General features: G+C 37.2%; 1 protein-coding gene across 1 annotated transcript in view; it reads left to right on the plus strand.

The window, feature by feature from the left end:
- The window catches only part of LOC141438919 (atrial natriuretic peptide receptor 2-like), a 41,996-nt gene extending 36,452 nt beyond the window's left edge, over positions 1-5,544 (plus strand). The window contains exons 4-8 of the mRNA XM_074102983.1: positions 184-333; positions 891-1,083; positions 3,053-3,227; positions 4,076-4,266; positions 4,833-5,544. Coding sequence (XP_073959084.1) covers positions 184-333; positions 891-1,083; positions 3,053-3,227; positions 4,076-4,266; positions 4,833-5,363 — 1,240 coding nt within the window. The 3' untranslated portion in view covers positions 5,364-5,544. The remainder of the gene's footprint in view (positions 1-183; positions 334-890; positions 1,084-3,052; positions 3,228-4,075; positions 4,267-4,832) is intronic.
- Positions 5,545-13,300: the final 7,756 nt, after the last annotated feature.

Consider the following 13,300-nt stretch of genomic DNA (forward strand, 5'->3'; position numbering starts at 1 on the left):
CAGAAAATGACATAGTTCCCGCGTGATAGCGATAAACGAATTCTACGCGGACGGCGTCGGGGGCAACAACTAGTATAATATAAAAGTGAGATGGGAGCAACTATGGAGGTCTATCCACTAATACGCCATTGAGTGGATAGTCCTCCAGAGTTGCCATATTATCTATTATTATATTTTCAACAGGGACTGCGAAACTTCCACTCGGCTGGATATCCTGTTGACGCAAGTGGAACAGTACGCCAACAATTTGGAGGCTCTAGTTGAAGAACGTACATCTGATTATCTCGAAGAGAAGAGGAAATGCGAGGAGCTCCTGTACCAACTGCTGCCTAAGTGAGTCTGCGTTGCCAAACAGGAACAAATTATTCATAGCCTTGGGATTTGAGCAGGGAAACTAGTTTTATTTTTTATTTACGATAAGTGCATACCACAATGGCACAGAATTCACACTCAGTCAGCAAATCGTAGGGGTATAATCGTAATTTAAAAATTGATTTTCTGTTCGACTACATGCGTTGTCAAATAATACTAAAATACCATTAATACCATATTGGTTCCAAATTGGTTGGTGGCCGCTCATCAATTTCATTACGCGTCGAGGGTTAGGCTATGTTTCCACCTGAGATGTGCGAGGATATGGTGCAAGGAATGTGTTTGTTTTGAACCAATAGGAACGCTTCGTTTACCTATCCTTGCTCTACACATTTCTTATTGTCGGCGGAGAAAGGATAGGTAAATGAAGCGTTTCTATTGGTTCACGACAAACATATTCCTTCACCAGCTCTGGTGGAAACGTAGCCTTATTCTCGCACAAAAGCGACGCGTTTTAAACAGGGTGCATAATGGAGAAAAGCTGTTCTGTTTCTTTACTCTAGTGTTACTATGTGCAGGTCAGTGGCCTCGCAGCTGATTATGGGACAGCCGGTCATGGCCGAGACATACGACCAGGTGACGATATACTTCAGCGACATCATCGGCTTCACTAAACTGTCTGCCGAATCAACTCCTCTAGAGGTCGTTGACCTGCTCAACGACTTGTATACGATGTTCGACTCCATTATTGAAAACTTTGACGTGTATAAGGTAAGGGTTCCTCACATTAATTTTTGTACGCTGATTGTGATTATCTTCAGTTCTATCTCGATATTTTCCGCGGATCGGCAAGCGCAACGTAGGACCAACACCTCTTCTTGCTCGAGCCAATTTTAAAACCCAGGCCCATTTTAAGGCATTGACCTTTTTGAAGGCTAAATGTTTTGGAAATTCCTAAATTTTCATTAGGTACAGTCACCAGCACCAATATCTGACACAACAAGCGTGCATAAATATCTGATATTACTCTATTTCTAGGGCCGGAAGGACTTGTCAGATATTTTTGCACGCTCTGCTGTGGCAGATATTAATGCTGGTGACTGTACTAACTAGATCCAAAAATCAATTTGAAATTCGTTATCAAACAATTTATTGAATCAGGCGCTACTTTGCTTTTCAATTAACTAAAACAATAACTTTGCTCACCCGCGACCTTCGTCGCGTCAGGTCCCGGGTGAGCAAATTTAATGTTTTATTTCATTAAATTCGTTATCACCGAGACAAAATTATACAAAATTGGCACCTACCCTTCTATTTAACCGATCCCAGTAATTCTCGGAGAATTGGAAAGCTAAAAGACTACCTTAGTAGGTAAATCAAAAAGATAATGAGAGTCATCATTTTCGAAAAGGACTTGCACTCTTTCTGTATTGAAATCTTTTATTTGGACTAATAGGTTTAAAGTTGAGGCTCATATCGTATGACGGAAAAAAGCTTTTTAGCGAAATGAGGCGAACCTTTAAAAAATGGCTGAAAGACCGTCTTTCGGACTATTAAAGTCGATTGGTAGTGTCAAATAGTGTATTTTCATTAGCACTTACAAGTGATATTTGTGAGCGTTATGTCCGACCCTTGATGTCATTCCAGCACGACCGAAATTTTCATGTTCCCTTAAACTTCCTGTGAGTCTTTTAAATACTGCCCTTTAAGTACCAAAGTATCATTAAGGCAGACATTAGTTATAAGTCCTTCCGCAGTTAGTGATAAATGAAGCCATTTGAATGTGAAGACCTCGATAAATCTCGGAGTGCATTTCTACAAACGACTCGTTTAACGACTATGTTCTAGAACCAAATGATTCGATATTTTCTTTATGAGTCGAAGCGGTTTATTGGCCGATATATTTTTAAATCCAGCTTTTAGCTTAATTTTAAATTTAGTATTAGAAATACAAATATTCTTTATTGCACACCACAAATCAGTAAAAAAAAATTATACCTGGTGGGCCCTGTAACAGGAGCAAAAAATTAATACACAGGTTCTGCGACTTTCAAAAATTAAGATATTTTATCATTTTGTTTATTCGAAACAAATTAAATGGTAAATTGTTCAATTAAATTTTAAACTATAATTAAAATCATAATACAAGTTATTTTCAAAAGTTGTAGAACTTAATGAGCTCAAAAAAAAAGAATGGAAGCTGTGGTTTATTTTTATGCTCCTGTTACAGGGCCCACCGTGTATATTACATATACATTCAGGGTAGACAATATTAGGTATATCAATAATCAATTATTAATTTATTTACATGTTTTTTAAAGACATGGATGTTTTGTTAATTATTGCGTTGAGATTTACAGAATCGCAGTGAAAAATACTATTATAACAGAGAAAGAAAGATTTAATTTAGCTTAAGATTAAAATATAACACCCGTGCTTCTTTATCTGACTTGATGAAGTCACTGTTGATAAATTTAGTGCCGCTGAATGAAATTGAATAGACGCGGCATTAGTTCCCATTTTGATCACCGGGAACGTAGTATTCATGGAACTGAAGTTGTACGAGTTAACTACATCTTTCTATGTGAAAGATTTGATTTGATTGTAAACTTTCAAAATTATTCGTACATTTTTTTTAAATAAGTACAATAAATAACGATATGATAATCTCCCAGTTGGTATTTTTATTTTCGGCCTGTATGTCACCATAAACGTTCTTTCACTGTAGTATTTCGTACAGGTGGAGACTATAGGCGACGCGTATATGGTGGTGTCAGGGCTGCCCATGCGCAACGGCAACCGTCACGCGGCGGAGATCGCGCGCATGTCACTCGCGCTGCTGAATGGTGTGCGCGTCAAAACTGTGCCGCATCGGCCCGGGGAGCGGCTGCTGCTAAGGATTGGGATGCATACAGGTTTGACCATTGTCATAGTAAAGAGTTCAGATTTTAGATGACACAGGTAAATGTCACTCGCGCTGTTGAATGGTGTTCGCGTCAAAACTGTGCCGCACCGGCCTGGGGAGCGGCTGCTGCTAAGGATTGGGATGCATACAGGTTTGCCTATGGTCATCAGTAGATAGGAGTTGTGACTATACCGTTGGCTGCTGCTAAGGATTAACCAGGTTGCCTATGGTCATGGTTAGGAGTTGTGACTATATTGATACTAATAACCTGTGCATGTCATTTATAGTCATTAGACGATCGCGCTGTTGATATGAATGGTGCGCGTCAAAACTGTGCCGCACAGGCATGGAAAGTGGCTGCTGCTAAGGATTCGCATGCACATAGGTTTGACCACAGTTAAAGTGTAGAGTTCAGACTGCAAATGACACGCACAGGTTATAAATTAATGTCGCTCGCGCTGCTAGACCGTGCGCGTCAAAATTGTAACGCGCCAGCCTGACGAGTTACATATGTTCACAGATTTAACCTCGTGGATTATAATAATGTGTAAACACAGTTTATAATACTATTGAGATAGACTCAGTAATATTACTTAGCACACGGCAGAGCATTTTAAAAGATGGGGAATTGAAAAATAATTGAAGGAGGAAGGAAAACTATATTGTGTAACGTGGTATGAAAATTTAAATCCCTTTTTCATTTCTTGCTTCTCAAAGTAGGTTTTTTTCTTTCTGAAATATTTGTCTAATCAGGCCAAAACTAAATGGCAATGCAAACCAACGGCGACGCCACTTAGTACCGCAACTTTTTTTTAGAATTACTATTATAATAGCCTTAACCTTCCGTATCTTTCGCAGGTCCATGCGTGGCGGGTGTAGTTGGTCTCAAAATGCCGCGCTACTGTTTATTTGGGGACACCGTGAATACGGCTTCCAGAATGGAATCCCACGGAGAAGCCCTAAAGATACACGTCAGTCCCAAAACAAAAGAAGTTCTCGATCTGTATGATTGTTTTGACCTGGAGTGTCGAGGCGAGATCATTATGAAGGTATACTTTTTACTAAGCAAAATTATTGACTTTTATTACCTAACAATTAAATAAGTAACTAATACCACCACCACCAGACGACCACCACCACGACCAGATGGCCTAGTGGTTAGAGAACCTGACTACGAAGCTTGAGGTCCTGGGTTCGATTCCCGTGTCGGGGCGGATATTTGTATGAAAAATACGAATGTTTGTTCTCGGGTCTTGGGTGTTTAATAATTGTACTTAAGTATGTATCTATCTATATAATTATATTTATCAGTTGCTTAGTACCCATAACACAAGCTTTGCTAAGCTTACCTTTTTGGGACTAGGTCAATTGGTGTGAATTGTCCCGTGTTATTTATTATTATTAATATTATTATACCATGGGACAGTTGATACCAACAAAATCGTCCTAGTTCCAAACTAAACAAAGCTTGTACTGTGGGTATTGTTGTTAAGTACAATACTAAACGCCAAAAATTTGAAATACTTAGGCATACAAATGTTTGTTCCGCGGATTGAACCCCAGACTTTAAGCTTTGTAGTCAGTTTTTCTAACCACTTACATTCTTTTGTTTCAGGGCAAAGGAAAAATGACGACATACTGGTTGCTAGGAGAAAAGAAACCCGAGAATCCAGAAATTCAAAGTTACGACAATACCAACGGTATCGAAAATGTTGTTAGTAACCCAAGCATTACTTTTCAAGGACCAGATAGCCCGGCAGCTCACTCAATCAAACAAAGCCAGAGTCCAGAACAGAACGAGCACAGGAAACAAGATTCACACAAGCAAACGCCTCTTGAAATACTAAATGAACGCGAGCGCATTAAACATGAAATCGCAACATTTGTTGCTAAAGATTTGATCAACAACATAGACTTAGCCGTAAGAGAATTCAGAAAATCACAAAGCGCTAATTTTGCAGCCATGATGTCAGCGCAAAATAAATCAGTTTGCAATGGGAACGATAGAGGCCTAATTACTCCTACTTACGACAAGGAGCTAGTGATAAGCAAGGGTAAGGTTCGAGATGTAGTCAACAGACTCAACAACAGTGTAGGAAATGATTCAAAAATAATGAAACCGAAGCCCATAAAAGCTGAAGACTGAATGCTTAAAAAAACAACGCCTAAGTAATTCCTTTGCCCAGTCCAAAAACATTTTAAGTTTATCGCGGATCTTTACAAATAGTGATATAGTGAATCTAGTCAAAAGTTTATATTTAAGTGTTACCACAGTATTTTGTGCCAAGCACATTCCATAGTCTAGCTAGTCGTTACAAAATAAGAAATATTATACGAAACAAAATTACGTATTAAGTAGTGGTAACATTATGGTTCTTTATCTTTAAAAGTCCCGTAAAATGGACTTTTTCGATTCCCCAATGATGTTACTTATTAAATAAATGTTATAATATATTATAGACATGATTTATAATTTTTATTAAAAGGAAGGACCAGATTGCTACCACAAAAATAAAAATGGGTAAATGCCCAAAAAATTCCGAATTTTAGAGAAAAAAAAAACTGAACTAAATGTTAGAGTTTAGAATCACATGGTAATTAACAATTAATTATAACAAAGAGTAGATTAAGCAAAAATTGCACAAGCAATTTATCAGAAAGATGTAGTGAGAAAATTATGTGTGAATAAGGAAAACACATTATTGTATTATACACTTAGACCCTGTAGTGTTTTTACTAACCTTTTATACCTCCGTCTTTCTAAAATTCCATTGTATCTGCATAGCATAATTGTCATCGCAGGCTACTGGTTGGAGTCGTAAAGATGTTTTAACCTACCATATACTCGTAGGTATTTCCATAAGACCACGATTTTCATCCTGTACTTAATTAAATTTACCTACTTATTCGTTGACGATCGCGGAATTTAACCTCTTGGTTTTTTATTCCGCATTTCAAGATATCTAGGAAAAAAAAAATACTTTTTTTCGTTATCAATGTTAAAGTATTCATAATATTTTATATGGAGCATCATTTGCAGTGGTTTTGCTCTTTGGTTTCTTTTCGTCATTACATCGGTGACAGACGAAGATAATGAATTCATGATTCTGCCGAGATAGCCAAACTCTATAAGAGACCGTGCGGAATTACTAATTGCGGTAATATTATTTTGCTATTTTCGCAGGCACAGACAGCAACATATTCGTAATAAGCCTTCTCAGACGAAGACCAGGCTCTATACTACGAAGTGCAAAATTCGAAGTTCGTATCTTGCCTTCCCGCTGACGCTAATATTATTTAATACGAGAGTGAGAGGGACGGTACGATACGAACTTCGATTATGGAATTTCGTAGTAACCCCCCAGATACGACTCGTATTTCAAAAGAACTTTACGTGCTTTGTAACACAGGATGTGGCCAGACGAGCATATTTTTTTGAGTTATGAGTCGCGTATTTTCGGTCACTTAATTTCTGATGCATTAGGTTTTATACGAAAGTGCAGTGTGTGCCACATGGCCACAAAAATGAGTTGTACACATTGTATGAAACCAAAATTACGCGACTCACAATAAAAAGTTACGCTAGCCAGCTAAGCCAGATGGCTTCAACCTTACTTTTAACTATTCACCGTACATTATTTACACCTCCAAGTGTCAGTATTATTTCAATGGAACTATCTTGACAATAGAGATGATGACATCATAACACTATTCTAAGCCGAGACTCCAGTAAAAAATAATTTATTTTAGTACTAAAAAATCTGATTAAAAATTAGATTCTTAGTTGCTTTATAACATTGATCGATTGGTCACGTCAGTTGATTGGTGATGTCATCATCCCTATAATTTATAACTAATTATCAAATATGTGTTACTTCGGGCCTCAATATGTTTCAAAAATGTGTTGTAGAGTTAGGCCCTTGCATATTTACGTTCACGCTTAAAACCAAAGGTTCTAAACACGTTTGTGATTTTATTTAGTCGTAGTTGTATTTTAAATATATCTGGTGTAGGTAATGTTAAATGTTTTTATTGTGATATTGTTGTTATAAAAGTACAACTTGTTTACCTGAGCTGTGAATATGAATATTATTTTAATTTTTAATGTAATTGTTTCAAAGTTCCTTTGTAGTTATTGTTTATAAAGTATGATTTTATTATACGAATAAACAACTCCGTAATAATTATGGCGTTCATTTTTTTCTTAAATCGATGGTCAGTTAAGAAAAACATGTCTATTGTCTTGGTCATTTTCTAATTTAAATACACACTTTCAATTTAAAATTACTTTTGTAACTAAATGAATCGAGAACACATTTATCTAAGCTTGCATTCACCCTGTTTCTCAAACTCAAGCCGACTTGCAATATCAATTTTATAAGTATGCATCTATCTACAGCATTCAATTATATACAGGTTGTTTTTAAAGGTTTTTTTGAGAAAAATTTACCGTTAATTGCTCCAATTTTGAACATGAAACCACCGTGAGACTCACTCATATCGAGTTTAGCTCGACATGTTTCGGGCTAATTCGTAGCCCTTCTTCCTAGGAGCAACTCGACTCAGCAGCTGCTGCAACACACGAACAACATGTCGAAACATGTCGACCTAAACTCAATTTAAGACGTGAGTTTATCCGGTACAATCTAATACCTTTAAACGAGCAATTCTTGTATAAAATAAATATATTTCGGGGATCTCGGAAACTGCTCCAACGATTTCGATGAAATTTGGTATGTAGGGGTTTTTGGGGATGAAAAATCGATCTAGCTTGGTCTTGTCTCTGGAAAAATGTTAGTTACCGAGTTTTAGCCCGCCCGGGTAGGTACTAACATTTAAAATGCAGTCAGCTTAATATTTATTTTATGCCGAAAGCAATTAATGTTTACAAAAAGCACTTTACTTTTATTTCATGATACCTATGTATGCCAGTGCAGTGAGGCAAGTATAGAGGTAGGTACTCATATTTTGTGAAAAGAAAATAAGTAGGTACGGGATCTCTAGAACAGATTAGTACAAAAATAAAGATTCATGTTTCGAAAACAAAAAACTTCATGGCAATCGAGTCTTTACTGGTGCACCTAAAGTAAACTTACGAGTGCTCGTCCCTGTCCTAATAGTTGGCATCTTTAATCTTAGTTATTTTATTAGCAATAGAGATGACAGCAGGGTGTCGTCTATTGGGCATTAGCGTCTCGAGCACTCGGACGTTTACCTTATTTCAAATTTGTAATACCTACTTCTAGCACCTAACATGTAAAAAGCAATATGGTAAGGACCCAATGAAAAGGCGATATTAAAAATAAGTGCCTATTAAGAGGCTAAAACCCCGGCTAATAGGCATTCCTGGGCGATATAACGATAAACCTTTTACTTCGCAGAGCTCCATTATTCTCGGCTTAGTACATTTTTTATGACTGCTATCATATTATTTTTGAACTATTTTTTGACATCTATACTTATAAGTATACGAGCACATAGGTACATAAATGAAATGACCCGAACCCGAAGTAAATAAAATTTATGAACAAAAGAAAGGTGTTTCGTCCTCTAATGTGTTTATTACGTAATCTATCTATCTATCTATCTATAACAGCCCTTATAGCGCCCGTCTTCGGACATAGGCCTCCTCTCTACTTTTCCAGTCTTGCCTTTTCATTGCCACTCGCATCCAGTTTACGCCAGCTTGCTGCCGGATATCATCTGTCCATCTTTTTGGTGGTCGTCCTCTACCGCGGGTGTTGGCACGGGGTCTCCACTCCAGGACTCTTCTCGCCCAACGACTGTGGTCCATTCTAGCAATATGTCCTGCCCATCCCCACTTTCTGCGTTCTATTTCTGTTATTACGACATTCACTTTAGTCTTCTGTCTGATCAACTCGTTTTTCTTTCGGTCCAGAAGGTGTATTCCGAGCATTATTCGCTCCATTGCTCTTTGTGCGACACGTAGTTTCTCAGCAGACCTTTCTGTTAAGGTGGTGGTTTCCATTCCATATGTGAATGGTATTACGTAATACGAGTACGTAATAAATGATAGGTACTTAAAAACATGAGATTTATTTCCATGATACTGGGAAGCCGTGGTGGCCGAGTAGTTTGACCTATGGTCTCTCAAGCAGAGGATCGTGGGTTCAAACCCCGGCTCACACCTCTGAGTTTTTCGAAATTTATGTGCGGAATTACATTTGAAATTTACCACGAGCTTTACGGTGAAGGAAAACATCGCGAGGAAACCTGCATAAACCTGCGAATCAATTCAATGGTGTGTGTGAAGTTCCCAATCCGCACTGGGCCCGCGTGGGAGCTACTGCCCAAGCCCTCTCATTCTGAGGGGAGGCCTGTGCCCTGCAGTGGGACGTATATAGGCTGGGATGATGACAGAGAATTAAACCCGTGCTTTCTAAGAATACTAGAATCGATAAAAAATCACGCTTTATTAAAATCTACGCGCGGTAATGACACAGGTATATTTGCGTCGTTATATTACTATATTGTGTGCTTTATGAAAGAAAATCCCGCAGTGTAAATCCCGCAAAAATAAAATAAATAAATATCACGGGACAATTCACACCAATTGACCTAGTCCCAAAGTAAGCTTAGCAAGCTTGTGTTATTGGTACTAAGCAACGGATAATTATAATTATATAGATATATACATACTTAAATACATATTAAACACCCAAAACCCGAGAACAAACATTCGTATTTTTCATAAAAATATCTGCTCCAACACGGGAATCGAACCCGGGACCTCAAGCTTCGTGGTTAGGTTCTCTAACCACTAGGCCATCTGGTCGTATATACAGCGTGTATTTTTGATACTACCTAAAACTGTAACTAGACGAAGATTTAAGTGCTGTGAACCGATATCAAAACTAATTTTTAATTTAGAATTAACTACCAGAGCGTAATTAATTTTTGAAATATTTTTGAGCAGCAATGTAATGCGTACAATAATTTGATACGAGAGAGAAGCGTTCTGTGACAGCTGTCACGTCAACAAGTGCGACGTTTTGAACAAAAACAAAGTAGTATCACGTAGTACATTGCGTGCTAATTAATTTTATATGGAAAATAATAAGTCTAATCTGTTTAATAAAACATAATAAAATGTCTTAAATAAATAAAGCGCCTTCACTAACTACCCTTAAAGTTTGAGGTAGTATCAAAAATACACGCTGTATATATTTCATGTTAGAAATGGTTTATTGAGGCACGCTGTTATAAAATTACGCCCAATCCCCCTCATTTCGCAGGGCGTAAACGTAAACATTCCTGTTTTTGTTAATTACGCCGCACGACCAAAACATAACTGTGTCGAGAACGTTCTCTTGTGGGGATTAAACGAAAACAATTAACGGTCAATTCGTTCCAGCCAATTAGCGTAGGTAGTAAATAAGGTAGGTATATAAGTTTTAAGTAGTTAAAAAAGTTCAAGCTCTTTTTTCTGACTGTACTATTTGTTGACTGTACTTGTATTGGCATCCAAAGTACAATTAATGATGATGCCATTAACCGTTAAGGAGTTTCGTTCTGTGATAATTATTGCGGTGTATATGTATACATGTATTTTGCATGTAGTTTATTTGTCTTGATATGTATTAGTTTATTGACTTCATTATTATGTATTAGTTTGCGTACTTATATATGTATGTGTATTTGAAATGATTTTTTTTTGAGTTAATTTAAATTTCGGTTCTTTTACCTTTTCATTGTACTTGTAGTGTCTACTCTTGTGTCTGATATCCTGTCAATCCTTCAAAGGTTAACTGGAAGAGATCCCTTTAAGGGATAAGTTCGCCTTTGTACATCTTATTATCCTGTGTTATGTTATTTTCATGTGTTTTATGTACAATAAAGAGTTTTACATTTTATAAATAACTAGCTGTTGACCCCGACTCCATCCGTGTAGAACTCGTTTATCGCTATCCCGCAAGACGTATGCATTTTTTCGGGATGAAAACTATGTCCTATGCCCTTCCCCGGGATTCAAACTATCTGTACCTCTACTAAATTTCATCAAACTCGGTTCATGGGTTTAGACGTGATAAGGTAACATACAAAACAGACTAACAAATCACTCGATCAAATACTCGTAAAGATATATCAAAACACATTCAAAGCAATTATCAAGGTACCTGCATTTATCGAAATATTTATTGGAACTTTATATATGTACTTTATTTACTGTTCTTAGCAATTCAAACAGTCCTTGGAGATCGAGAAAAAAGGATTGTAGTACATACACACGTATATAACTAAGTACTGAATATTTTAACAGGTGCCTCCTTTGATAACACAGAGTGGATTTATTCGCCGGTTCGCCGAGCTTTCTGTTCGTTTTGTGATATTCTGTGATATTTTACTGTCACCCACCACGTATCGTACCGTTATGAATCATAATAATACCAGGTAGTGCGTTCTGGGAGGTACGAGTATTTGAACAAATATTTCATTTTATTTTTAAATTTACAAAACAAGACTGAAGTCAATAATTATGTCCACAGCGCAGGCACAATGCCTCCTCTCAGAATGAGAGGGCTTGGTCTATAGTTCCCACACGGGCCCAGTGCGGATTGGGAACTTAACACACGTCATTGAATGTCTTCGCAAGTGCGTACAGGTTTTTTCACTTGTTTCATTATTAAACTTAGGATAAATTTCAAATGTCAAAAGTGAAAATCATGCAGTCCATATCCACATGTTTATCCGAACCTGAAATGGCATGCAAAATAAGGTGCCAATAGCAATCCGAGTCCATATTTAGCGCTAAAATAAAAATGGGTACAGATACATACCAAGTACCATAAATACTATCTAACATCCAAGACTAAAACTATTTATCAACTAAACTATGTTACAAAATAAAAACGTCATCCAAATTTTCGGCCCCAGGCATTGACCCCAAGACACTGGCAAGTACCTATTCAAAACGGGAGTTGCCTTTATAATCTTTGCACCAAATTTTAGCAAATTTTTGACGATGTGCAGCACACGTCTACACTTATGAAATCATCTCTAAACAAAATTCACACGTAAATGCGAAATTTCCATGTACAAAAACTGAAATTTTCTTCGTCTAATGAAGCCATTGTTTGTTGTTTTCGACCGATGAAAAGAAAAATTAGACACTAATGGCATTGTAATAAGAACCACGGCACGCGTCATCGTGAATGACTCTACCTATATCTTGCTAAGCAGAGGATTTAGTACTATACACCTGCGCAGGAATACAGACAGCCGGACGTACGAAAGCATTTACGTCCAAGCTAAAACAGAAATGCTTTGCTCACTCGCTCGGTCAATTCTAAAAACGAGCCTATACTCTTTTCCTAAAGGGCCGGTAACGCATAATTCAACTTATGTTATGGGTATCCATGGGTGGCGGTTGCTTTCCAGCAGGTGACCCGCCTGCTCGTTTACCCCTAGCATATAAAATAGGTTTGTCTGTCATCTCACCGTGTACACCAACACCGGGGAAATGGGGATCCCAGCTTGGCTTATCCTGAATTTTATCCTCGTTTTACGGCCGTATTCATAACAGATGTCCTCGCCCGGGATAAATCAAACCCGCACAAATATCATAATATATTATTACAGTACCTCAGATACCGAGCCAAGCTTTTCCTTCCGGAATTGAAATGTGTTCGGAATATTCATGATCAGCGATGAATAAATTTACAATGGTATTGTATTATGTTTAAAGGTGTGATCTGATTTGAGTTGATGTACTGAAAATTAAGAGAAGCTTATTTAGGAAATATTAATTTAGGTCCTTGTATTAGGTATCTAATAAGTTGAAGCACACAAAAACATGACAATATGGTATGTGACTATTTTGTATATGTTTTATAAATTAAAACTACACAATGCCTGTTATCGAATAGAACAAAATTTTTTAAGCTACCTTTACAAATAACACAGTTATAAAGGTTTGAAATTCAAGATTAGACAGAGAAAGACATACTGGACGTCACACGCCAGTACCGTCATACTTGCTGCATAGAGAAAATGACAGGTACGTTTAAGAAAGAGACAGGTATATAGATTTTTCAAAAAATCACTATAATCCAATTTTCAACC

This window comes from Choristoneura fumiferana, chromosome 20, assembly GCF_025370935.1.
Source record: "Choristoneura fumiferana chromosome 20, NRCan_CFum_1, whole genome shotgun sequence".
NCBI classification, from domain to species: Eukaryota; Metazoa; Arthropoda; class Insecta; order Lepidoptera; family Tortricidae; genus Choristoneura; species Choristoneura fumiferana.